The sequence below is a fragment of the Brienomyrus brachyistius genome, chromosome 7 (assembly GCF_023856365.1).
Source record: "Brienomyrus brachyistius isolate T26 chromosome 7, BBRACH_0.4, whole genome shotgun sequence".
In the NCBI taxonomy this organism is placed as follows: Eukaryota; Metazoa; Chordata; class Actinopteri; order Osteoglossiformes; family Mormyridae; genus Brienomyrus; species Brienomyrus brachyistius.
This window is the reverse complement of record NC_064539.1, coordinates 8,511,914-8,535,473: the sequence shown is the minus strand read 5'-3', so window position 1 is coordinate 8,535,473 and position 23,560 is coordinate 8,511,914. Positions and strand designations below refer to the sequence as shown.

Here is a 23,560-nt window from a genome sequence, read left to right as displayed (position 1 = left end):
TACAGCAGAGGGAAAGCTTACAATCACACTGCTCCCGTGGATCCAGGCTCACAAGCCTCATGTTGTTAGCGCAACACACTTGCCGAGCTACAGGTTGTACTGAGGCTGAATACTCATAATGGCCAGAACAGGAAACAGAGCCGAAACCCTGCGAAAGTGTGCGTGCAAACGAGCCCACTGCCATGGCGTATTAGAGTTAACACCGCCATGAACCTGAAGAAGATCGAGGTAACAGACCCGCTTTAAGCTCCCGGTTGTCATGGCAATTAAAATAGAACCACGACCATCTCCCCTGGCAACAGAACAGCACAATACCAAAAGCCACTAAATGGAATTTTATTCAAATTATATTAATACAGACTAATAACCACACAATGACACTTCCCTTTGTAAAAGAACAGATCCTAAAATAAATACAAAAAAGTTACAATTCCTACAAGTTTTTTTAATATATATATATATATATCACACATTTGTGGTTCATACATGGATCTTGGCTGCAGAAAACATGCAAACCTCTTCCAGCATCCCCATTCAATCTGCACAAGGTGGCCCATTCCAGTCGAGCATCTCGTGGTTCGGTTTTGGCAATCACAGAAATACGCCTGCTTCATCACAGGTTCATGGGGGGGGGGGGGGTGACAGATCAGATGGTACACTGTCACGGCAGCTATTTACAGAAGACACCCCACATTTACAAAGACGACAAGGTGACCATGGGACACTTTCAGAGGCCCAGGTTCAATTAAAATCACAGCACTAAGACTTTTGTGATCCCAGGAAAACAGAGTAACGGCCAAATGCGACGATGAGCACAGGGACCAACCACAACTGAACGATAAACTTGCACCATTTCCATTGTTTTACCTCAGAATAAAAAAATGGGGGAAAAGGAAAATAAATCTCAGCTTCTCCAAGAGTTTTACTATGTGCGAGATGGTCACACTGCCAAGGCACTCAGGATCGAGCTGGAGGTGGGGCACACTGGCCAAAACTGTAAAGTAAGGCTTTTTGGAACAGCCCTGACACGCAAGTTACTCCGCAGAACCGGCCGGCAGAGGAATGGTGGTATTTTGAAACATATCGGCCCGAGCAGCTCTTTCAGAACATAATAAAGCCTGATGTATGATCACAGGGAAGGGCTCCTGCAACACCAGCACGGGGAAAACCCAGTTCGATTGTATGAATCTGCTCAAAACGGCCTCGGCGGGGAACTGTGACGATCACCTGCGCCACACCCTCCCAGGCGACCTTTAACCTTCCCAGTGACCACAGCCCCTCCCCAGGGGAGTCCGCACTGCAGCCTCATTTCACATCACCATTGAAAAGTCTGCTCCTTTGAAGATTTTATTTTTCTATATCCTTACTTTAAACATTCCCAAACAGACTGACACAATTGGCACGAGCCTTTGATCTAAACTGTAGGACAAAGCGGGCCTCAGATTAATGGTTGTGGGGAGGGGGGCTGCTCTTGACTAGTTACTTTAAAATGGAACCACAGGAGAGAAATACTCCATTCGTATTGTTTAAAAAAATATATATATATACACACACACACACAAACGACGTTCCATGACGCAAGAGTCTGCGCGGTACTGAAGCCACATCACTGACGCTGCAAACTAAGACCGTTTTACAGTAGCGTTTCAGGCGGTCTCTGTGCTGTTGACGACGACCCGGTAGGTACCAAGAGAAACCAAGAACATTTGCACGCTGCTAGTAAAACTAATTTGATAAGTCACAGCCTCCAAAGAAGCAGACCAAATATGGAAAATACAACAGAAGTGGCTGCTGGTGATCCAGATTTATCATCATTTTTAACAACTGGTGACGAGCGGCTGCACACAACGGCGCCACCTGTGTCCACCTCTGAAAACGCACATGTGGCATCAGTCAGCCCAGACGCTGGCTGGTACAAGCGGAGATGCTTCGGATCCCTGTGTTACAGACCAGCCAATGTGGGGCTGTGGGATCAGCTGGGCAGCGGGTTACATGAAGACGTAAAAAATATCGCCTATGGAGGTATCAGTCTCTCGGGGGGGGGGGGGGGGGACTCAGAACCAGTAACAGGGAAGTCTGTTAATGCTTCACAAAAGAGTATAGAAATGTATTTTTAATTTGTAAGGAATTCACCCCAGCTCCCCCCATTTATGTTAATGTCACATTTATGGAAAAACGACAAAGCATATGATCTGCATAACTCTCCTCTATCTCACATCCATTTTGAAATGTTCATAAATTGCTTGATACAGAAGAGAAAACACTCATGCAGCGTTGGGGCAGAGTTTGTGCACGAAAAGAAAGGCAATCTGTAAACAGCATGCGAGTGGTCAGCAAGAACGAGGAGAGAGAGCTCACAGGTTCAGCCCAGTGGGTTTAACGTAGAAAGAGGGCAGGGCTGGTTCATGTGGCCCGAGCACCAGAGACGGCATTAAAGTCAGAGCATGTTCGTCTGGTAGCATCTGCTGAGGTCAGCCAGGTGAACAGTGGCAGTGTTTGCTTGTTACTGGAAAAAAAAAAGCGTAATTTGCTCCTCGGTACAGGACGGCGCTCATGGGAATGCCGTCGTTTTGTGAATGGGAGAATGAGGAAAATTAATCGAATGTGAGAAGGTGGTGCACGAGGTAATGGTTGCTTTTGTGACTAAAATGTAAACAATGTTTACAATGTGGGGGAGGACCTAACAACGAGACCTGGGAACAATCACAGTGCCTGAGAACAGAAGAGAAACACTAAATGATACGTTCGGCTATGACAGGGATAGGCCTCAGTGGAACTGGGGAGATCTCTGCACTTTAATGTTCATACGAAAAAACCAAAACAGATCAAACGAGTACAATTTAAAAGCAGCAAGCTGCAGGTGTCATTCTAGGAGCGCGATCTTAAGGACACTAATCGTTTGATATGTGGCATAGGGACGTAAAATCTGTTGCATCAACAGACATTTACAGTTTTTCTGTAATTAAAAACTGGTTTGTTCACATAACATGAAAAGCAGCATTAAGGTTTTCTGTGAGACGGAAAGAGCAGTTGTAAGGCTGCCGTGCCCACATCTCTCAGGAGAACTTCCCCTTGTGTTGACAAATTTCGAAGAGGAAAGACAAAACGTGATTATTCAAACCGATGTTTTCATTCCAGGAGTAAACTTCCGTCATTACAGTGGTGCAACGAATCCCTTTGATGTCTCTCCACACAGAGAGGATGGACTTCGGTTTCATCTCGACACTCTCATCCATCGGCCGATCCCAACCGGCAAACTCCACCCCCCCCGCCCCAACAATATGCCATTTAATTTTTTAAACAGGAGTGACAGGATGCAAGTAATTACACTGGTGGAGTTGCTGAGAAAATGGCTCAGAATGAAAGGCGTGAAAACAAAAAACTTCGATACAGTGCAAAAAGTATATAATAAAAAAAATAATAAAAGCACAACAATTAATCCATTAAGCATAAATAGTCTGGAGTTAAAAAGTGACAGGGTTAAAACTAAAAGGCAAAAGCAGGCTGCCCAGGGGCTTAAAACAGCTTTAGGCACAGAACACCCCCCCAGTCTGGGGCCGCCTGTGGTTAAACTTCAGCTGTCGGCTAGGGAAGCATCTTCAGACGCGACGATAAAAAGCTAAAAGTGACAGTGGCAAGAGGAGAGGGGACAGCTTGGGGACACAGGTGCCTCTCCTCCTGTTGCACTGTCTCTCTGGGGGCCCTGCGGCCCTCACAGGTACAAGCTGGGACTCTACGCCACTCCACACTCTTTCCCAAGCCACCCAAGACCAGGAGTGACAGACGGACTAGAAGTGGAGAGAATGAGGAGGCAAGCCAGGCCATGCACAATTTAAGGTAGGGTCAGGGTCAGTCCAGGCCTCGTTCTGGTCTGATCTGTTCCGCATAGTGGTTTTTAGGGAGTTCACACACCACGGTTTGGACATTTCTGTCCTGTTGTCTCGAAGCTCCAGCCAACACCCGCAGAGACACAGGATAAAGGGTGCAGTGGATAGGCTCAGGAGGGCAGGTGACCACAGCTGTAGGCTCTGGGCTTCGTGTCAGCAGTTTCTCGCTCTCTCTCTTTCCGCGTTTCACAACACGAATTTGAAACTGGTCTTTTTTGTATATAAAAAAATAAAAAAAAGGACATCCAAGCTTGGGAGGGTGAGGGGGGCTGCGGGAGGCACCTTCGCTCCTCCGCCCGGCCAATGCTACTGGCTCGTTCTCAGTAGTGTGAGTGCGCTGTGCTCCGGGGCCCCGCCCTCCCCCGTCTGGGTCGTCGCCTGCTCAGGACTCCGAGCTGAGCTGAGAGCGCGTGGGGCTCGGGGGCAGGCGGGCCGCGGCGCTGTGCTCCGTGCGGAAGCTGTACTCATACTGAGGAAGAGGAGGGAAACAATTAGGAGGGGAAAACTCACAAATCAAAGTATTGACAGGATGTGCTAGCGGTGCGAAAGCTAATGTTCGTGTCCAACCCCATGTGGTCAAAAGACACAGTCCATGCCCCAAATGACATCACCTCATAGAAGGCATTTTATGATACATTATCCAGGTGCCATTGTTACCTGTTTGACCAGCTCACAAAATAGGCTCAGGTGGGGATGAGAGAAAAGTCTCTCTTGAATGCCGTGAATCACAGGCACGTCGGACCTGCTTTCCATTGGCTACTTTATTTTTCCCAGATTAATTTGACAATAATTGCACAGTAACCCGATCTGCTCCAAGTTCCAGAAGCATTGCTAGTTTTGTGTCGCGTGTTTTGCTGGCGCCTTTTGAACGGTTTTCAAACTGTTTGTCTAATGCCACAGTTAGCAAAGTCAGGAGACTGACAAATACTACCCCCTAGTGGGATACAGAGATATCTCACTTTTTGGCCAAAGCAGAAGTTTTAAGCCAAATATTTGAATTTGACTTATGTGCGGCAAAACAAAATCTACCGCAAAGGAATTAACGGGTCCCAAAAAAATGTTAATTTCATGTTTAAAAATAACCCGGAATTTAATTCCAAGTGTCAACACTCCCCACGATGGTGCTGAATGATTGGCTGTGAGTAAACGGAAACAAAAGCCTCTAATCCTGACATCAATCACAAACATTTAAGATTCAGCCAGATTTTTAATCTCCCCCCCCCCACCTCCCTCCCAAGATGGCCAGGAAATAATGCCAACACGTTAATGATCATTGTTCAGGAGAGACGTAACGCTGCACAAACAGGCCATTCAAGCATGTTCTGCTTCTGGTATTACTCCGTGAAAGGGTGAGTGGCTGTGCAGTGTTCCATTCAGGCCCGCAGTACACAACCTCACCACTAGGTGCCGCTGTAAGAACACTAAAGCACCAGTTTGCTTTCTGCTAGCGTTCCAGCAGCCCAATCACAGGGACAAGCCCAAGGGAGACAATTGTACACCTTCCCTCGATAAAAACAAACAGCTAATCCGCCTTTGAAAAGATAAAAGGGAGGAAGTCCAGGCGGGGAAGTGCTGTTAATGAATCTACCCCAATATACAGTGTCTCGCACAGATGAAAGCCACTACCAGAAAGCTGGGTAAACTACATAAAAACGATGGCTCTGATCACCAGCAATTAGCACTTCACATGAGATAAATTAGATATAGGCAATTAAAATCTCTGCAAGTTCCTCAGTTTGTCTGGGAAACTGGAAAAATGCTTCATCGCGGGAACCAACATCTGGGAAGGGGGTGGTTGAGTGTGTTAGAAAACATGCCTATATAAAACCAGGCAGGACAGCAATGTTTTCACTCAATTAGACATCGGTATGCTTAAACTATCAAAAAGTTATAGCAAAATATGTCGCCTGGATATGTTACTGCATTATGTAGAATCTGAGCATAAGAAACTCATCTTTAAGCCAACATTGACCCCTGCTGGGTGACATGCATCACTGCAATGTAAAAGGATAGAACTGGGTAGGGTTATGGGAAAAGGACCCAGACATTTCAAATTGGAGCACTCACTGCTAACCTCTAGAGGACCACCCTCCCGATACCCCACTTCTCCCACTGGGGAAGCGTCTGCTCACCTCCTTCTCGATCTCTGCCAGGGATTTGATCGTAATGGCCATCAGATCAACCTGCTGCAACTGAAAGCGCAACACGCGTTACACACTGCCAAAGCTTTTTCACTTAGACTACCTTCGTATTACCAAAATGTTTAAAACATGTCAGATTTCTGATATAATTGCCCTTTTTACTGCTTAAGGACAATTATTAAGAGGGGATTTTCATCTTAAGGAAAACCACACAACTATCCAAGTGTGTATCAAACACAGAAAAACTGCAGGCCGCTCTTAGCTGAAGGAATTTATTAATCACCTACCCTACCCCGCCCCTAAGCTGCCCTGTCCTTCACACCAGGACCGGAATTAGCTATCCTCCGACGCTGCTCTGGCCAGGGGAAATCAAGTTCGGCGGGAAGAACTTACATCGCTGGAGACGTAGGCGAACTTCTCAGAGATCATGAAAGGTACTCCATCCATTGCTGATGGTGGGAGGGGGGAAAAAAATGTTCGAGTTAGTTTTCACTTCTGACAGAAGGAGATAAGTGACAGCATACATTAAGGTTTGGGGAGATAACATTAGCTGCTCCTACCGGAAAAAAAAAAAAAAACCCACATGGTCTTTAAATGGCCGGTATTGTTGCTGAAATAACAGTGGAACCGCACCGACACAAATAGAGTTTAATGCTCTCTTTCAGCAAACTCTCCGCTACTCGTTTCTGTAACGTTTCAGAGATACCAGTCCCTCCGTAATTACCCCCTATTCCAAAATCCGTCACGTCAGTAAGATGTTAAATCCCGACACAAAGATGCTCTCAGAGGCGCACAAAGAGAGCGGCAAAGAAAAGGGACAAAACATTTCCCTGCTAAGCATTTGCATGAGAATGAGTCCCGTGTAGAAGACGACGCGAGACCGGAGCTCCGCTGACATCTCGCCAGGATGATAATTTGCATTCTCCTGCACAAATGAGCTGCAGCGGGACTATAATTAGGCAGGCCTATAATTATGTGTATTGCCTTTACCGCGGCTTGATAGGTAGCGAATACTGGCTTGGCTCGGCGTGGGAAGCCACCCATTCGGCGCCACGGCACTCTGCCGTTAAGCATGTGCGGAAACCTTACACTGGGGGTGGGGGGGGGGGGGGGGGGTGGGGGGGTTCCCCATATGAAAGCTTTAAGCTACCAAGTGTAATGTAAGCATCTCTCCCTTCCCTGTCTTCTCTAAAGGCTACAGAGGACTCCAGAGGGCCCAAGGACTACAGACAGCCAAGGACAATGAGGACAGCAAGGGGGCGGGGGCGGGGGGGGGGGGGTGAACGTTGGTGGTGTGGTAGAGACCAGAAACTCAACAGATGCAGCAAGACCCACACTAATGGAGAAGTTCTCATAATGATATTCACTGTCAGCATCTTCTGTATTTACGCATGAAAACCAGCGTGATACAGACTGGTTGTGTTTACGCCAGTTAACCTAACTACGTGTATTTTTAATGCTGGGGCAGCAGGTGGGTCCATATGTGAGCAACCGGCTGCCTAAGCAAAGTCTGTAAGTCTGACCAGAGTGTAATATTTAAGGGCCGATTCTATCTTTTCCCTTCCTTCTCCTGCAGGCGTGTCATAAACATCCCCATATTCACAGTGTGGCCATTTCCTACAGCAGCGAGGGGGACCTCTTTGTCACAGTCACCGCCCCGCTGCGGTCTGAATCGTCCATGACCCCTTTAAAGCTGTGTGCTGCTCGCACACTGGATGCCCTCATTAATTATGTTAATCCATACTGAGTGAGTCTCCCAGCAACCGCCAGAACCAAGTGCTTCCGGGGCGCTCCCCCCACCAGAGCTCCAGAATGTTCTGCCCTGTGAAGAAACTAAGCGATGCATCAGAGATGGGCTGGTGTTAAGGTTCCTCTCCTTAAAGAAGAGGGGAGTCGCCCTTTGTTATGGAAGCCACTGTCTCGGGGTAAGTGACCCATTTCTGTCAGGAGCGGCAGGCCAAATCACACCATATCCCAATAAGAGCCGCACTAGGGCAATTAGCTAAAATGAATTCATTAAAAAGGGTGAAGAATCGAACAGCATGCGGCCCTAGACAAATCAGGACCCCCTGTTTTAATGATAAATCTTGGCTGAAATCATCAACTACGGTGCCTTCGATCGGAACAAAGGAGCGGCATAGAGCACAGTGGGCTCCCTCAACCCCTCTTTGATCGACAGCCACAGAAAACAAGCCAATCCGGAGAACCGGAACAAAGGATTTCCAGGAGAACCGTGTGGCTGAGATTAAGAAAAGCTGACTCAGAGGCAGGAGAGTTCAGGTCCCCTTAGCATGGAGGGAGTACTGCACTCTGGGGAAGGGAGCCTTCATCTCGATGTCACTCAACGTACACGAAGCATTCGCCAAGCAAAAATGGCAAGCCAAGGGTGGGGGGGGGGGGGGGGATAAAGGCAAGTCACAGTATCAGCCAGTACCATCTGGAACAATTAAGCAATTTCCACAAAACGACGATGGACAGTCACACCAGCTTGTTACAGAAAATCCACCATCAATCCTCAGAAACGGCCATTTGACAAAACATCGTATTCAGGCGACTCAAAACCTCAACTTCAACAAGTCACCTCTCACCCCATAACTAAACCTTCTAGGAGTGGCAATGACATGGGAGAACTCCCATACCCAGAATGCCTAGGGGTAGTAATCACATGGGACAACAGCACTATCCAGAATGCCTAGGGGTGACGATTACATGGAGTGACACTGCAACCCAGAACCCACAAACAATGTAAAATTCACAAATATTCACCATCTGTCAAATCCACTTGCTACATGGAATTCCAGGTTGCAAAGCACAGCAAACACGTCAAACACCTGCAGCGATAAAAACTGCAGGTGTTACAGACCCGTATACACAAGCCCGGCACATATACTGGTTATTACTTCTCAATATTTTGCATTCTACCATTTCAGTTCTCCTCACGCATGCGGAACTGAACTGTTTGCAAATCTTTAGTGGTTAGAATCACAAGTTCCCCTCTTAATGGCAGTTAATCATGCGTAAGTGATCACCCCCAGGGTGACTGACGGCTCACTCGGAAACCTAAACCCCTCGGAATTAGACCGTCCCACCGATGGGTCCTGCTACATCATCCTCTGCCACCAGTGGCTTCGGCAAAGCCGGAGTGGGTCGCGACCCCATGTTTATGAGTGTGGGCCAGGCTGGGAGCAGCTGGGCAGGCGTTGGTGTGAGATCGATTTCCTGAGGAGGTCGCCTCCTCGAAGGCAGCCTCCCGCCAAGATGAGCTCACTCTCAGAGGTCTTTCAGCGTGCCGCGATCCCCGTGACAGAGCAGGGCGACGATCATATAAATGCTGGGCGAAGAAGCCAGTCAACCGCCCTTTTATACCATGAGGGACCACGTAACCACGTCCCATCAGGACGGCAGGAGAACAGAAGAATCCGGAACGGATTAATAATCAGTAACACGGAATAGCAATTCTGCCCCACACCCAGAAGCAGTGCTGCGGCTGTGGGGTTTGGCACTGTGCCCTCAGTTCACCTGAGATGGCGTACAGGTTGGAGTTCTGGTGCTCGTAGTCTGGCCGGGTGGTGCTCTTCCTGCTGAAGTTGGCCGGGAGTGTCATAGAGATGTGCCTGGGGGTGGGACCGGGACACAGAGACACGAGTCATTGAGGAAAACCCCCCCCCTCCCCCCCAAGCAAAGCCACATAATATAACTGTAGAGGATGACCAGCTCATACTGGCATGCAGAGCCAAAGCCTGGTATGTCTGTGGGGGTGAGTCACTGTAGGTAATGTGTGCAAACACACCTACATCATCTCTCACACACACACGCACACGCACACAAACAGTGTCACGCGCCCTGGTCCTCGTTCGTGTAGCAGAAGTCCCAGGACAGACTTGAACGGACAGCAGTACAAAGCTGTAGGCAGGGCGTGTCATTCACCAACAGGGCTATTTACAGCCCTCCACCTGACTCCCCTCAGCCTGCTGGGTACAAGTCGGCGTTGATGCAAACTGAGGTGGAGGGGGAGCGGGGGGTGGGGGGGCAGGTCCAGGAAATGCTTCAGGGCTGCTCTGGATCTGGGGTGTTTACTCAGCAGAAGTAGGAGAAGGCGGTGTAGTTATAACAGCCTGCTAAGTACAGCAATCACATAAAACGGAGCAGGGGAGGGCAGGCGGGCTCACGGGATAATACAGTACTGGGGGGGATACTGGGAAATTCACCACGGCGACAAAATCATGTGCGCCTGCTTTATATATGCAAATTCAGCACTGTGACAAAAATCGCAAGCGTGTGTGTTTTATATACGCAAATTCAGCAAGAGCTCATGTTCAGGTATCACAGCCTGAATCTCACTCTCGGTCTCCCTCCCGATTTCACTTCCTAACCAGCAGGAGAAAACACCCCCGCCCGTCAGTGACCGCCTGCATGGGACCCGGGAGCGGCGGGCGGGAAGACCCCGGAACTCCAGCAATAGCCAAGCTGCCGCCTTCCAGGCGAACGGGCAGAGCCGGCCGCGCTGCCATATGGCCAATCAATTAGCGGCTCCCGTTCCCCAAACGGGGGAAATAAAAACGGAGGCGGGCGCCCGATGCACGCAGTGCCACACGGCCCCGTCACGGATGCCATTAATCATCATTCTCTGGGACGCCTCGGCACGCTGGCAGCGTCTCACATCCGGATATTTCATTACGGTGCCGTTCCCCGTTACGGTTATGCAGAGCTGCAGCCAGTGCCTGCGATTCAAACAATTAGGGCTTTTGGTTACTCATACTGGCCACACTCAGGCCCTAACACAAGCATGTACACACACACACACACGCGTATCACACACACACACACACACACACACACACACACACACGCGTATCACACACACACACACACACACACACACACACACGCGTATCACACACACACACACACACACACGCGTATCACACACACACACACACGCACACACACACACACGCACACGCGCACACACACACGCGCACACACACACGCACACACACACACACGCACACACGTATCACACACACGCACACACGTATCACACACACACACACACGTATCACACACACACACACACACACACACACGCGTATCACACACACACACACACACACACGCGTATCACACACACACACACGCGTATCACACACACACACACGCACACACACACACACACACACACACACACGCACGCACGCACGCACGCACGCACGCACACAGAAACACACAGACACACACAGACACACAGAAAAACAAAACATCAGATGGCTGGACAGATAGATGAAACAATTTTCCAGGGCACCTGCTTCCACCAGACTCCGCCCCCCTCGATCCGGCTGTCCGGGCCAAACCGTCAGATGCTCTGGCTAAACTTTGTACCGGCTGCCAAAACCAACAGGAACGTGGGAGAGCAGTGGACGGGGGGGGAGGGGGGGGGCAGACCAAATCAGAGGCCCCGCATCCCAGAGCAAATGAGTCCTGACCAGGACAGACCAAGTGAAGAGCTATACAATATGGGATGTCCTAACAACGTGCCCGTTGTCAAGGGAGGGGACATGCCAAGCTAGACAGGGTGGGAAGGCGACTTACAGCACAAACAACGAGGGGAATAAACAGAAACACAGCACAAGCAAAACAGCAAAACAAAAATAAATGATCTGTATCAAATTAGAAACCAGATCAGGCCTGTTAATTATCTCCTCCTCAAAACAAGGCCAGACAAGAACAAGCAAGAAACTAAAATTAGAAAACCGACGGCCAGACTAGTTCTGATTCAAACTTTAAATAACTATAGGCTTCGTGCAGCTCCCATTCTTAAACTACCCCTACATAACTACCACCTCCCCCCCCCCCGCAAAACTCCAGAACCCCCACTCCTCCATCCACCCCACCCCACACAGCTGCAGGATGTGACCTTGACGCACCCTGAAGATGGCATGCGAGCGGCTTTCCTGCATCCGCCCCCATCCTTACACAGTCCCATCGCCCCTCAGGCCTGATCTGGGGGCCAAGCTCGGGGCTGTGGAGACCCCCTACACCACGAGGGCAGGCTGCTTTTCTCGATTCCCCATAAATATACACAAAGTTTAGCACATTTCTCTGCAACACGACAATATGCCTCACATGTGGCCAGTCCCCAAAGCTTCAGACGACTCTACAGCGCCACCTAGACCCCCGCGTGAGGCTGCACCTCCCGCACCCCAGCGGTTAACCTAACACAGGCTGCCAGCTCACCTGCACCAGGCGGTAACGGGTCTGAAGCAGAAGCCCTCTGTGCATCTGTGCTTAGCAAAGAAAACAAAGAAAAGAGGAGGCAGGAGGACAGTGGGCAAGAGGGGCACTGGAGCCGCCTAGAGCCTGATTCTGATGCACAGACGGCCCATATTAGAGGACTAACAGCCCCCATCTGGTGCTCCTCTGATGCAGAGGGGGCAGATTAAGCCATGCTGCCTGCGAAGGCCAGGAAGAGGCGCACCAAGCTGGGCACGGAGAAACCCCCCCCCCCACACACTCCCTCCGCTTTTAACCGATAGGCAAGAATCCCCACCTACGTGTTACACTAGTGGGCAGGCCATGAGTAAAACCCACAGAGGAGGAGGTCACAGAGGGATCGCTGGCCGGCCGACACAGCACCCAGACTCCCAGCTCCAGAGTCATAGGTGTCATTTAAGCAGACCAGTGAAAACACCACATCCAGTATCGGGCTGAGTAAAGGGGGATTTGACTCGGACAGAAGCCAGTCACGCTGGGAAATGTCCGGAATTTGCATGAATGCACGGGTACTGGCACGCGCACACACACACACACACACACACACACACACACACACACACACACACACACACACACACACACACACACACACACACACACACACACACACACACACACACACACACACACACACACAGTGTGTAACATGACCAGCAGACACTGCACTGCGGTTCCAAAGCTCGTCGGGACGCTTTACCGAATGGGGATGGGTGCGGGGGCCGGCGAGGGCGTGGAGGCGGAAGTGACCGGCTGGGTGGTGGGTGACTGGTTCTGGGTGGGCTCCTCTGCCCGGGGCACCTTCCCCATACGGTACCAGATACCCATGCTGTTCAGCTCCCTGAAATGAAACCAGAACCCAGAAATAAATTGGGGGGGGGGGGGGGGGGTGAAGTGGGAATCCCAATCAATGAGCCCTTTACTGACAGTAACGACGTCAATCAGGAAGCAAAAGCATCCCTGTCGGAAATGCCCCTCGAGTCGAGAATGATGCAGAATTAGAAGCCCCGCCCCCAACTCACCCGATGAAGGTATACTGCGGGGGGGCCTGCTTGGACCTGCCCAGGATGCGGATGTCGCAGATAGCCGCCTCGGTGGAGTCGCGCGGGATAAACTTGATGCAGAGCCTCCTCTTTCTGAAGGCCTGCTCCTCTGCATGGTGCGGGGGGGGGGCAAGGGGAGGGGGGTTATAGAATGATCCACCGAAACACCAGGAGAGGCGTTGTCGCTGTCCCCTCCCATCATTGACTGAGGTCAAGTCTCATTGGCCGCCAATCATCCATTGCCGATGACTGGAGGATCGACCTGATTTCTCCACAGTTTTACACAGAGCAATGCCTCAATTTCCAAATATCTACCTTCTCCTACTTGAAAGTCCAAGGTACCAATAGCAATACCCTCCACTTAGCAAAACACGCTGTAGAGAATAACACCGCTCCTTCACACACACATAGGACGACTGCAGCCATCAGGCACGACCCAGTGGTACCACCCCCTGACAAACGGATGTGTTACAAACGTCCCGCTGAGCTCCGAGAAGTCAGAAGAGAGGAAGGAGGAGGATCATCAACAAACAAAGGAAAGGCTGTGTTTGCTCACGTGTGTCAACCGTTTCTTGGATGGGGATGAAGCCCACTGGCAGGGTGTCCTTCATGTCGATCAACTTCATGTCCACCAGCACATTTCCCAGATGGCTCTGCAGAGGAGGGCAGGAGACCACAGAGAAAGATCAGAGTTCTCAGTGAAGTGCACACAATATTATAGACTCTGACTCTCTAAGAACTTTAACGGCAGTGGAGGCCTCATCAAAACACCTTTAAACAGACTTAGAAGATTAAGCATCATTAAAGACAAAGTCACTCCCATTCCTGGAAAGATTAAGACTAACTGTCAGTTAGGGGGAGATCTCAGACAATGATCTACATGAAATGATTTCGGCTGCTAAAGAAACGTCAACTGTGTGTGTGCGTGAGAGAGAGAGAGATAGAGAGAGATCATATACATCCCTTCATTCAGATCAGCCTGGTCATTTCTACCCAATGAATGTTGCATTTCAGTCCAGCTTTGCTTTTAATATACAAATCATCATTGTAAACTGAACACTGAGCAACTCTAATTATCCGAGTTAACGGACATTTAGGAAGAACAGTGACAACACAATGACTAAATGTTTACCATTTTTAGTGTGGTTACCTGAAGTGAAAATTGATTAATAACAAACACATAATCAACCGGGTTAGTGTTTCAAAGTTTCACCAAGGATCTAACAAAGGAATATTTTGCACGAACACAAACGTGTAAAGTCCTCGACGACATATTCAGTTGCATGACAAACAAAACGCCTCCTTCATTTAATCACTCCCAATTAACCTAATTAATTGAACGTGACCGCAGTACAGTTTATTTTCAAGTTCACCTATCGGGACCTCTGGCCCGCGACGAATCACAGATGGGCATTGCACGATCCGGTCTGCTAATTAAACGCCGCCGTCCTTCACTGCTGCCGATTACGGCGGGAACAGGACGAACCGGCAAGCTGGGACACTTATGTTGATGGTACTGTCACGTTACATTTCAGTCAAGAGCGTTCTCTCGCCTCCTATTCTAACCCATGCAAACACTCACCGACGCTAACAGCGGCTCCTTGCATACCCCCTTTACAAGGTATTTTTCTGTTCGGGGGGGGGGGGGGGGGGGCATTCCTAAACATTGATATGACGCTCATAAATACTGCACATTATTTCCAGTTTACATAGAACTTACTGCATTTTACTGTGCCTTCAGGAAATCCTCACATTCTTATGGAGATTTTCCCAAAAACTAGAGCTAAATAAGAGCAAGGATGTGCAGTGCGTCGATCAAGGTCCAACAAAAAAAACGACTCACTTTGGGACTAGAACCTGTAACCTTTCAATGACAGGTTACCTTCCATTAACCATTAGGCCATTAACCATTTTACTCTCACACGCCGATGAAAGAACCATGCTATACAACCTCTTCACTCCTGAAAACGACATACGGATTAGGAAACTAAATCGGAACAGCGATCAGGGTCTGCCAACCTGCTGCCAACTTTCAAAGTGTGATCAATCTGCAGGTCCCCTGACGACCATAAATAAAGACCAAACCAATCTAGGAATGTTTGAACTGTCATTTGCCATTAATGTTCATTTTCACAAAGACAATTATATTATTTTCTATGCCTTCCTCGGCTTTGAAGAGTAATCGCACAGTGCCTAGACATTCAGCTGGGACTTTGCTAATCAAAACAAAAACAAACACACAAACAAACAAAACTGCACATTCTCGCTCCAGATTATCATAGCAAAGGCATATATCCCTCGGGGCCGAAACAGAGTCCGCTTCATTTCAAAGAATTTGTCTTCTGCATCTGGAACACAAGTTAAAGAAAAAAAAGGGGGCAACAACGAGAAACTAAAATATTTATTAAATAACTCTGACGTGTGTCAAAAGCCTAGTTTGGGGTCTGCAGTCAACCACAATGTCTCGTTAACCCCCACCCTCGCAAAAACGTTCACTCACGTTTTCTTTGGAGAACACTCGGGTGAAACAGAGATAGCGAGTGACCTTGGACTTGAACAAGCCATCCTTCCACAGGTCTGCATCAAAGCCGTCTGTCGTTTGAGAAATCTGTGGGACGTAAAGGAGTTAACAACTGAGGTGTGGAGGACAGCAACACAGACTGAAGCAGAGCTCTGGATGTGAATTCATACTCATATGGCTGTGTTACCACACTACATTGGTCATAGAGTAACTGTCACTGCATGCATCCATCCATTTTATATAGCCGCCTGTCCTACGCAGGGTCACGAGGGTCTGGAGCCACAAACACAACAGTCACACCTATGCACAATTCCACAATTCCTATTCACTTTAGCACGGTTTCGCACACTATTATTAATGCGTTGCATATTTACCATTACTGTATACTTACAATATTTGCACTATTTTGGCACTGATGTTGTGGGACTTGGTACACAAGTTTTTCACCTCCCTTACACCCCACCCACTGTCGAGTGGTGTGACAAAGTGATCCGATTTTGTTCTGAAGCTGGCCAATAATTCAGGTTCTGCACTCTTCAACAGACAGGCTTAACTGAGATCTTTTACCAACATCATACACATTTACGATGAATTTTTGCTCTGCTATGGAGATTCACCATGCTTTACTGAACTCTGAATGCAATCCAGCAGGACCAATTTGGGAGAAAGCACATTTTTACATGCATTATCATTCTGTATAAACTGGTCTAAACTGAGTGGCAGTCGGCACATTCACTAGCAGCAGGTTTCCCAAACTGGTGTTCGGGGACCATGTTTTTGCTCCCTGCTATACAGTCCACATTTTTGCTCCTTCCCAGCACACTACCAGGAGCCAGCAGGAAGGACCAGTTTGAGAAACACCACTCTACCGTACCACAGGCACGGCTGGTGTTCAGAGGCCTCACAATAACATCCATTCTGCACCCTTCAAAGGGGATGAGGAGAGGGAAGAAGGGAAGTCAATAGGGTTCAAAGATCTGAAGGCGTGGAAAGGTTGTGACAAAGGGGGGCATTCAGGAGAGGGTAACCCCCATCCGCGGAGACTGGCCAATAAGCTGGCAGAGAAACTATGCTGGTGATGTGGGAGGATAATCCACTGATGGCACCAGAGCCATGCTGTGGAACAATACAGGACTATTTATGCTGGAGGGGGGTTGCAGACTTTTAGACCAATTTTCACAGTCCCTGGCTTCCCCTCCCTACACAAGAGGGGGGCACCTTATAAGGAAGGGGCCTTTACAAAGAAGGGCATTCCATCACGTCCAAACAGGACAAAATGCAGCAATGAGATGTTGTCACGGAAAGATATTACCTCCAATCAGAGGCTGGGTACCACAGCCAATCGAACAGCACCTAAACTCTGAAGCCACACAAACTACAACAGCGAGCTGTGCTACACTGAAGACAAGCTGGCCAAAGTTACAGAAGGGCCAGCAGAGCCACTCCTGTTCGAAGCTTAAACCCATGTTCACCTGAAATGTGCGCACAGAAGCCAGAACATCACCATGACGACTCATACGCCTTCAAAAAGCTTCAACTCCATGTCGTAAAAGCAGCACCTGTCATGGTACTGCTATGTGCTGTCACTTGAGCTTAACAACTAGCAACTCCAAAGAGCTAAAGGGTAAAATCATGAACTAATAAAGAGTGCTGGATTTAACCTGTCACCATATATTACAGAAGACAATTACTATTATAATCAAAGGTAACTGGTTTTCTGTACAGACCTAATTCTGCGATGACTTGCAAAGGTTGTGACTTAAAAATACTGGTAAATTCACTAGAATCAGATCACAGGACTATACTTCAATTCCGACACGACTAAGGACTGCTGATAAACCTTTCTGCCTCGCGTCGGATCAGACGTAAAGAAGCCCCCAGATTCTGGAAGCTTTAACATTGCACAGGTGTGACTCGACGACAACAACATGCTGGAGGATTACAGGATCACAGCACCAGCGCACAAAACAAGTTTAGGCATCGACCTCCACTTGACATCGGGTCAGGGGTCAAGAATGTGTTTACTTAAGGAAAGAAGTAGCCCAATGATACCTCTCCCTCCAGCACCAAAACACACAGGGTTTTCATGACAACCCTGGAGGACAAAGTGTTTTCAATGCAGAGGACCCACATTCAGAGTGCAAACATATTCTAGCAAGTGCATGAGTCATTCTAATAAAGGAGATGATGGATGTTTTAAAATGGAAGTTGCTATTTATAACAGGCAATACTGGTTTAATACTAACAGAGGCCAACAATTTAAGTGACAGTCAACAGTTACATGCTAACAAAACACACACACCACAGAAAACATCACATGGTCACGACATTATCAACATAAATACCCAAATACACATAATTACTATTTCAAGACAGTCACAGAGTGTTGCAAAGCATGCCAGTAACTGGATAATTAGTTCTGCTGACCAACCCCACAGCATTACATTTATTGTCAGCCAATCGTGGACAGTGGGCGGAATCAGAACAAACGAAAAAGTTTGACAAATGGATGCTGCACATGTGCTACGCCGAGACAGTGATCACTGCTCATATGACGTTCTACTGCTGAAAAGACACAAATTCGATCAATTTCATCTGAAGTATACAGCCACCTTAAAGCATAGATAGGCGTATGAGTGATGGTAGACAAGGACACCAGGACACAGTCTACCTCCCTGCCCACCCCAATCAACATTCCAAAGAGGAAATGAAATGCTGAGGACCACAGGACGGAACATGGAGCCATCCTCCTTACCACATCGTAGCCGGAAGGCGCCTTGTTCCGCGAGGCCACCACCCCAACCCCAGTGATGGGGTCCATGGGCAGCTCCGGCAGGGCATCGGACAGGTCCCGTACCTCGGGCATCATGGCAGAGCTCTGCAATGAGTCGGGTGGGGATCAGCGGAGCAGCGCCACCAACAGGAAGGGAGGGATACTGACAAGCGCTAAGCATGATGCAAGGTTAGGCAGAAGCAGCCGAAAAACTCAGACAGGATGAAGCAGGAGTACTGGCCCGTCCTAATTTAAAGCATCATGCTTTCACCATTACCTCTATTGTATTCTTTATTTTTGCTATATCTTATAATTAAAATGAATCATTTTTGCTCATCACAATACAAATTTCAGCTAAGTGAATGAAACCATGAAATAGTTAAAATGCTGTATTTTCCCAGTTCTATTAAGAATATTTGGTGAATAATTATTAATGAATGCCCCCCTTTGTCACTGTATAAATTGCCCAAACCAACGCCGATAAATGGAGGCACTCAAAGTGAACGGAGTACCATTCACACGGGCGCAGGACACGGAGGCCGAGCCCTGTCCCCAGATCCTCAAAAAGCCCGACTCCCTGTTTCATCACGGGCAAGCAGACACAGAGGAGAGCGACAGCCCCGACATAGGAGGAGCGTCCACCAGGACAGGTCTGTGTCCAAGGGGAGGCATCGAGGGGGCATGGGATGAGACCAGGAGGCCCATCAGTCTGGGTCCCAGGACCCAGACTCTCAAAATAGGGCCACGGTGTCAATGCAATGCAAGGAGGCAGCTTTTGGCTTAACATGCGTCTCCACTCGGTGCTTCACCAAACACTCGTTATTTGTACCACTGCAAATATGTACATTTATCTGTTTATCACACTTTTATATGCCGTACAGCTGTTTCTAGCACTTTTGGATTTCATCCCAAACTGCATTTCCTTGTCCTAGTCCTTGTACTTTAAGCTATGACAAAGTTTAATCAAATTTACTACTCTTACCAAAGTACAGTCATCATAATTGCTAATGACAGGCAAAATGAGAGCCAATCACAGTGCATAAAATCATCACAAGTTGTTTCCCATTGGTTGCAAATATTGGGTTTCACACTGCAGTCACTGATAGCAGATCGCAGACCTCAATTGCCAAACACGTAGCTTAGATTTGACACACTGTGATATATTCAGCTGAAGTATCCAAAGTAGCATGGGTTTAAAGAAAATATAAGTATATCATTCATATATCAAAAGGGGATCCGATGTCTAACCAGTTACAATCTCAAACCTGATGTCAGGGTTACTTTTAAGTTGTGCCCATTACTGCATTATTACAGAAGTGTAGAGATATACATAACATACCACTGGGAAGTTCCTGCCGAGGCACACCCAGAGAACACAACACTAACCCGAAACAGGCACCTTAGAGACAACATCTCCAGATGAAGGCACCAGATATAATCCACTTATTTCACCAGACTCGTTTTCCTCCAATGAATTCTGAGACCAAACAAAACATTTCGTTCGAGTTAAATAAAAATAAAAACACACTTCAACGATGAATTTTCATAGGCAAAACTCCCAGGAAAGGATTTTGGGCCCCCCTCCCTGTGAATAAGCTTCCTTGGCCAGGACAGTCAGCAAAGCTGGCATGTTCTACAGACGCCTGAGGGGACGAGACCGAAGAGCTGAAATAGAGAGTATTTCCAGACAAAGTACTAGGCTTTCATGCAGCTCTGCCAAGTGTTTCTTAGGCTCTGCACACCCCATCCCACCAAAATGGAGAGCACCAACAGACCACATTCTGGTTAAACACTAAACACAAAAACAAGGGGTGTATGAAGGCATAAGTGTGACCAAATGTTAATCCTGCAACCATGCCCCATGTACTTTTTACGAGCATCAGAATACCCTGGAAACTCAAACCTCTCATTTCCCCTTGTTTTTACGTGAAGAATCACTGGAAATGCAAGACTAAGTAGACAGCAAAACACGGACCACTGTGTGGAAGCAGACTGGCACCAAGTAGAAGGCGGCGCCATCTCACTAGTCATGACACAACCGGCTACAAACACTCGATGTGGAAATGGGTGCCAGGCCACAGGAAACCTCTCATTTACATGTGTGGCTGCAGAACAAGCTCTTCATTAGGGCCCAGAATCACTGGCTGCCAGCCAAGGGGAACCCTTTTACTGGTGGGGATTCCCCAAAGTGAGATGGTAAAGATACTGCTCTCTAGAGGAAACACCAGTGATCTCTGATTTATAATATTTCATCTCAGGTTGGTCTGTAGCCAGTGGCTAGCAGGGAACTCCGTGCAATAATGCAAATAAGATAAAATCAGGGCCTAAATAGATCTAGCAGATAAGAGCATTATAAAGGAAACTTGGTTGAAGCGTGAGATCAGAGTTGTAAATTAGCTTAGTTACAAGATTTTCGAGCATAAACTTCAAGGTTTAACTGGAGCAGTAACACAACAAGGGCCATTAACATCAACAATGATGAACAGGGACCAGGTAGCACAGTATGTGCCCACCTAGTGGTATGAACAAGAAGCAAAATGCATAAATCAACAAGTAAAAGGCGCTGAAATGGAAACTGACGCAGAGACACATGAAACAAAGACTTTAACGGTTAGAACTACAGTAACATGACCTTCAAACCACAATAGAACAATCAATTCTTCAGGCTGTAGTAAATGGAGCTTTTTTAACAAGAGACCAAAATGTCACAGCAGATGCAGAAGCCCTTAACTACAGTGTAACACATTTTACACAATAAAAATAGGCACCACTCCGCTTCGGCCCCAGTTTTGTCATAAAATCCCAAGACATCTCTCTAAATACTGCAAACCAGTAGCGAAATACTGATACTCGAGTCCTCTCCTGTAAATAGCACATGTAATTTCAGTCAGAACAAAACATTAACAGGTTTAATTTAAACAGGCTCACAATGGCTTCTTATTGCACCCATTTAGCGACTGGGATCTCAGCACACACAAGCTGCCTGAACGAAAACATGGAGATGATGTCTGGCATGTGGTTTTGGAAAAGCCAGGCTGGTGTCAATACACTTCAGTTCACTGTGTCCTTTGGAGTCACTATTTCATTTTTACGAAGGGGGGGGGGGGGGGGGTGGCAGCTTTCCAACATTTTCCTCTGAAACTCCATAACATGGTTCCGGTGTATTTCAATTCAGCATAAACATTTACTTGATTTTTCAATCGTATGAATCAGGATAACTTTTCATTATGAAATAAGTAAAACTACACAAAGTGACTTTCTCGTGTGGTCGAGCACCAATCTGTGCAAGTTTTCGCAAACTGCGAGGATGCCAGAATGGGGTGTGAAACAGTGATGAAAAGTCCCTTTCAAATAGTCCTTGTTAAAATTCAGGCAGCGTTACCCTGGGACTGGGGTGACTGTATACATGCCAATTCCAGATAAAAAAACCAGTTACCCAAACAACTCCTTTCCACTTCCACATAACCTGACCAAACAAAACCAAAACATCTACCAAATTCAAAACATTTAACCTCGAAATGAAAGGCCACACTTTAGGCATACTCCAAAGGCACCTAGCCCTGCTTGGCATCTTCCTCTTTTGATAGCAAACCCTTTACAAAATCTTATTTGTAAAACCAAGTCCTGTAAAAAAATATATAAAAAACGCCAAGAAAGCTGCACTGTTGCATCCATCCTGGGAAATATTCCTACCCAGTACTGCCTGAAGTTGTGGAAAGACATCCATTCATATCCGAAAGTGCATTAACTACAGATACTGGTCACACTGAACTTGCAGTTATTTAAAGAGAGCACAAGAGACAATACATAACACCACATTGTTACACTTCGAAACAAAAGCTATGGTGATATCCCTCTGGTGCACGGGATGGTGTGATCGTGCCGCAGGATTTTGGGAGCATGCCCAGGCGATCGGATAGACTTACAGCTGCAGATGCAAATTTAATACCGACTACACAAGTGTTAAATGGCGTTAAATTTGCCTACCAGCTTGACATTATAAGAGATGGACCGTGTCATGTTCCAAGTCACCACACGTAAGGCTTTCTATCTGAAAGGTGGAGCAGCGCTAAGATACCGTCATGGGATTAGCGTCCAAAAAAAAAACAGTGCGGCATATTTCAATTAAATACATTTTTAGGACTTGGGTCATATGGGCCACAACACCGGCCCTCGCTGGACGAGATTCTCGGCGTACTGAGCTCGTGCAATGCGTCTTTATCTATGTATTATTAAAAAGGAAATGAGTTTAAGCGTTAAGCCACACTTCACACAAAACTGTTAAGAAATGTCCTCATCGAGGCCATGCGTAAATTTAGCCTGCGGTTTTAAAACTCCTGTTTGTAAAAAAAGAAAACAGCGATATCATTTTAGTGTAAAATAACAGCGGCTTAATATAGCCCCTTCACACGTTTTAAAATGCAAAATGTTATTTATCATGCACGTCGCTGCTCACACCGTTTGCTGACTTAACTGTTATTCGGGGGACCTGGTTCCTCCTTCTCAGACAAAAGCAGCTTTTCATGAGGCCTCGGACTCGCGTAAAGGCCGAGGCGGACAGAAGCGACAGGGAGGGCGGCCGTGGGGGGCAGGGAAGTGACGGCGACGGTAGAGGGGAGAGCAGTAGCAGCTAGGCGGCTAACTCATCGTCGGTTTTCTTACCCAGTGAAGACAACAATTTTTAAACTGCACAAGGGAGTGAAAAATATTCTCTGCCTATTTACTGATCCGTCTCTTTTCGTCTTCTCCCCGCTCTCCCCGTCACGGCTGCAGATCCCGCATGTCTCGGTTTGCCTCTAGCAAACATTTAGCCGCCTTGCTATCATGCTAGCGGTGGACGCGGCTCCTAGTGGCTGTGCGAGATTAACGGAAGGTACCGAGAGAGAGAAGGAGGGAGAGGGAGACCCCTGCGTCACAGGAGCGGG

The 23,560-nt window shown here is 47.7% G+C and overlaps 1 protein-coding gene across 3 annotated transcripts; it reads right to left on the bottom strand.

Moving 5' to 3' along the window:
* Positions 1–430: 430 nt before the first annotated feature.
* Positions 431–23,560, bottom strand: mvb12ba (multivesicular body subunit 12Ba). Of its 3 annotated transcripts, none has more exons than XM_049019950.1 (10): positions 23,298–23,560; positions 18,618–18,740; positions 15,842–15,949; positions 13,898–13,994; positions 13,321–13,450; positions 12,999–13,139; positions 9,548–9,642; positions 6,422–6,477; positions 6,020–6,079; positions 431–4,356 (listed from the first exon to the last, which is right to left on the bottom strand). In XM_049019950.1, exons 2-10 carry the CDS (start codon positions 18,729–18,731, stop codon positions 4,270–4,272), a joined length of 888 nt encoding a protein of 295 aa, XP_048875907.1. In that variant the 5' UTR covers positions 18,732–18,740; positions 23,298–23,560; the 3' UTR covers positions 431–4,269. The 3 variants fall into 3 exon arrangements, with proteins under 3 accessions (XP_048875907.1, XP_048875906.1, XP_048875908.1); XM_049019949.1 differs by lacking the exon at positions 23,298–23,560 and adding an exon at positions 23,110–23,290; XM_049019951.1 differs by lacking the exon at positions 23,298–23,560 and adding an exon at positions 19,975–21,388.

Bases quoted from the DNA above. Each gene is read 5' to 3' on its own strand.
- mvb12ba (XM_049019949.1), bottom strand. From the start codon at position 23,160: ATGAAAAGCTGCTTTTGTCTGAGAAGGAGGAACCAGGTCCCCCGAATA. The intron at 18,741-23,109 runs GTTAAGTCAGCA...GACTCATTGCAG, and splicing joins ACCAGGTCCCCCGAATAACA to AGCTCTGCCATGATGCCCGA. The intron at 13,995-15,841 runs GTGAGTGAACGT...CCTCCTCTGCAG, and splicing joins GAGTGTTCTCCAAAGAAAAC to AGCCATCTGGGAAATGTGCT.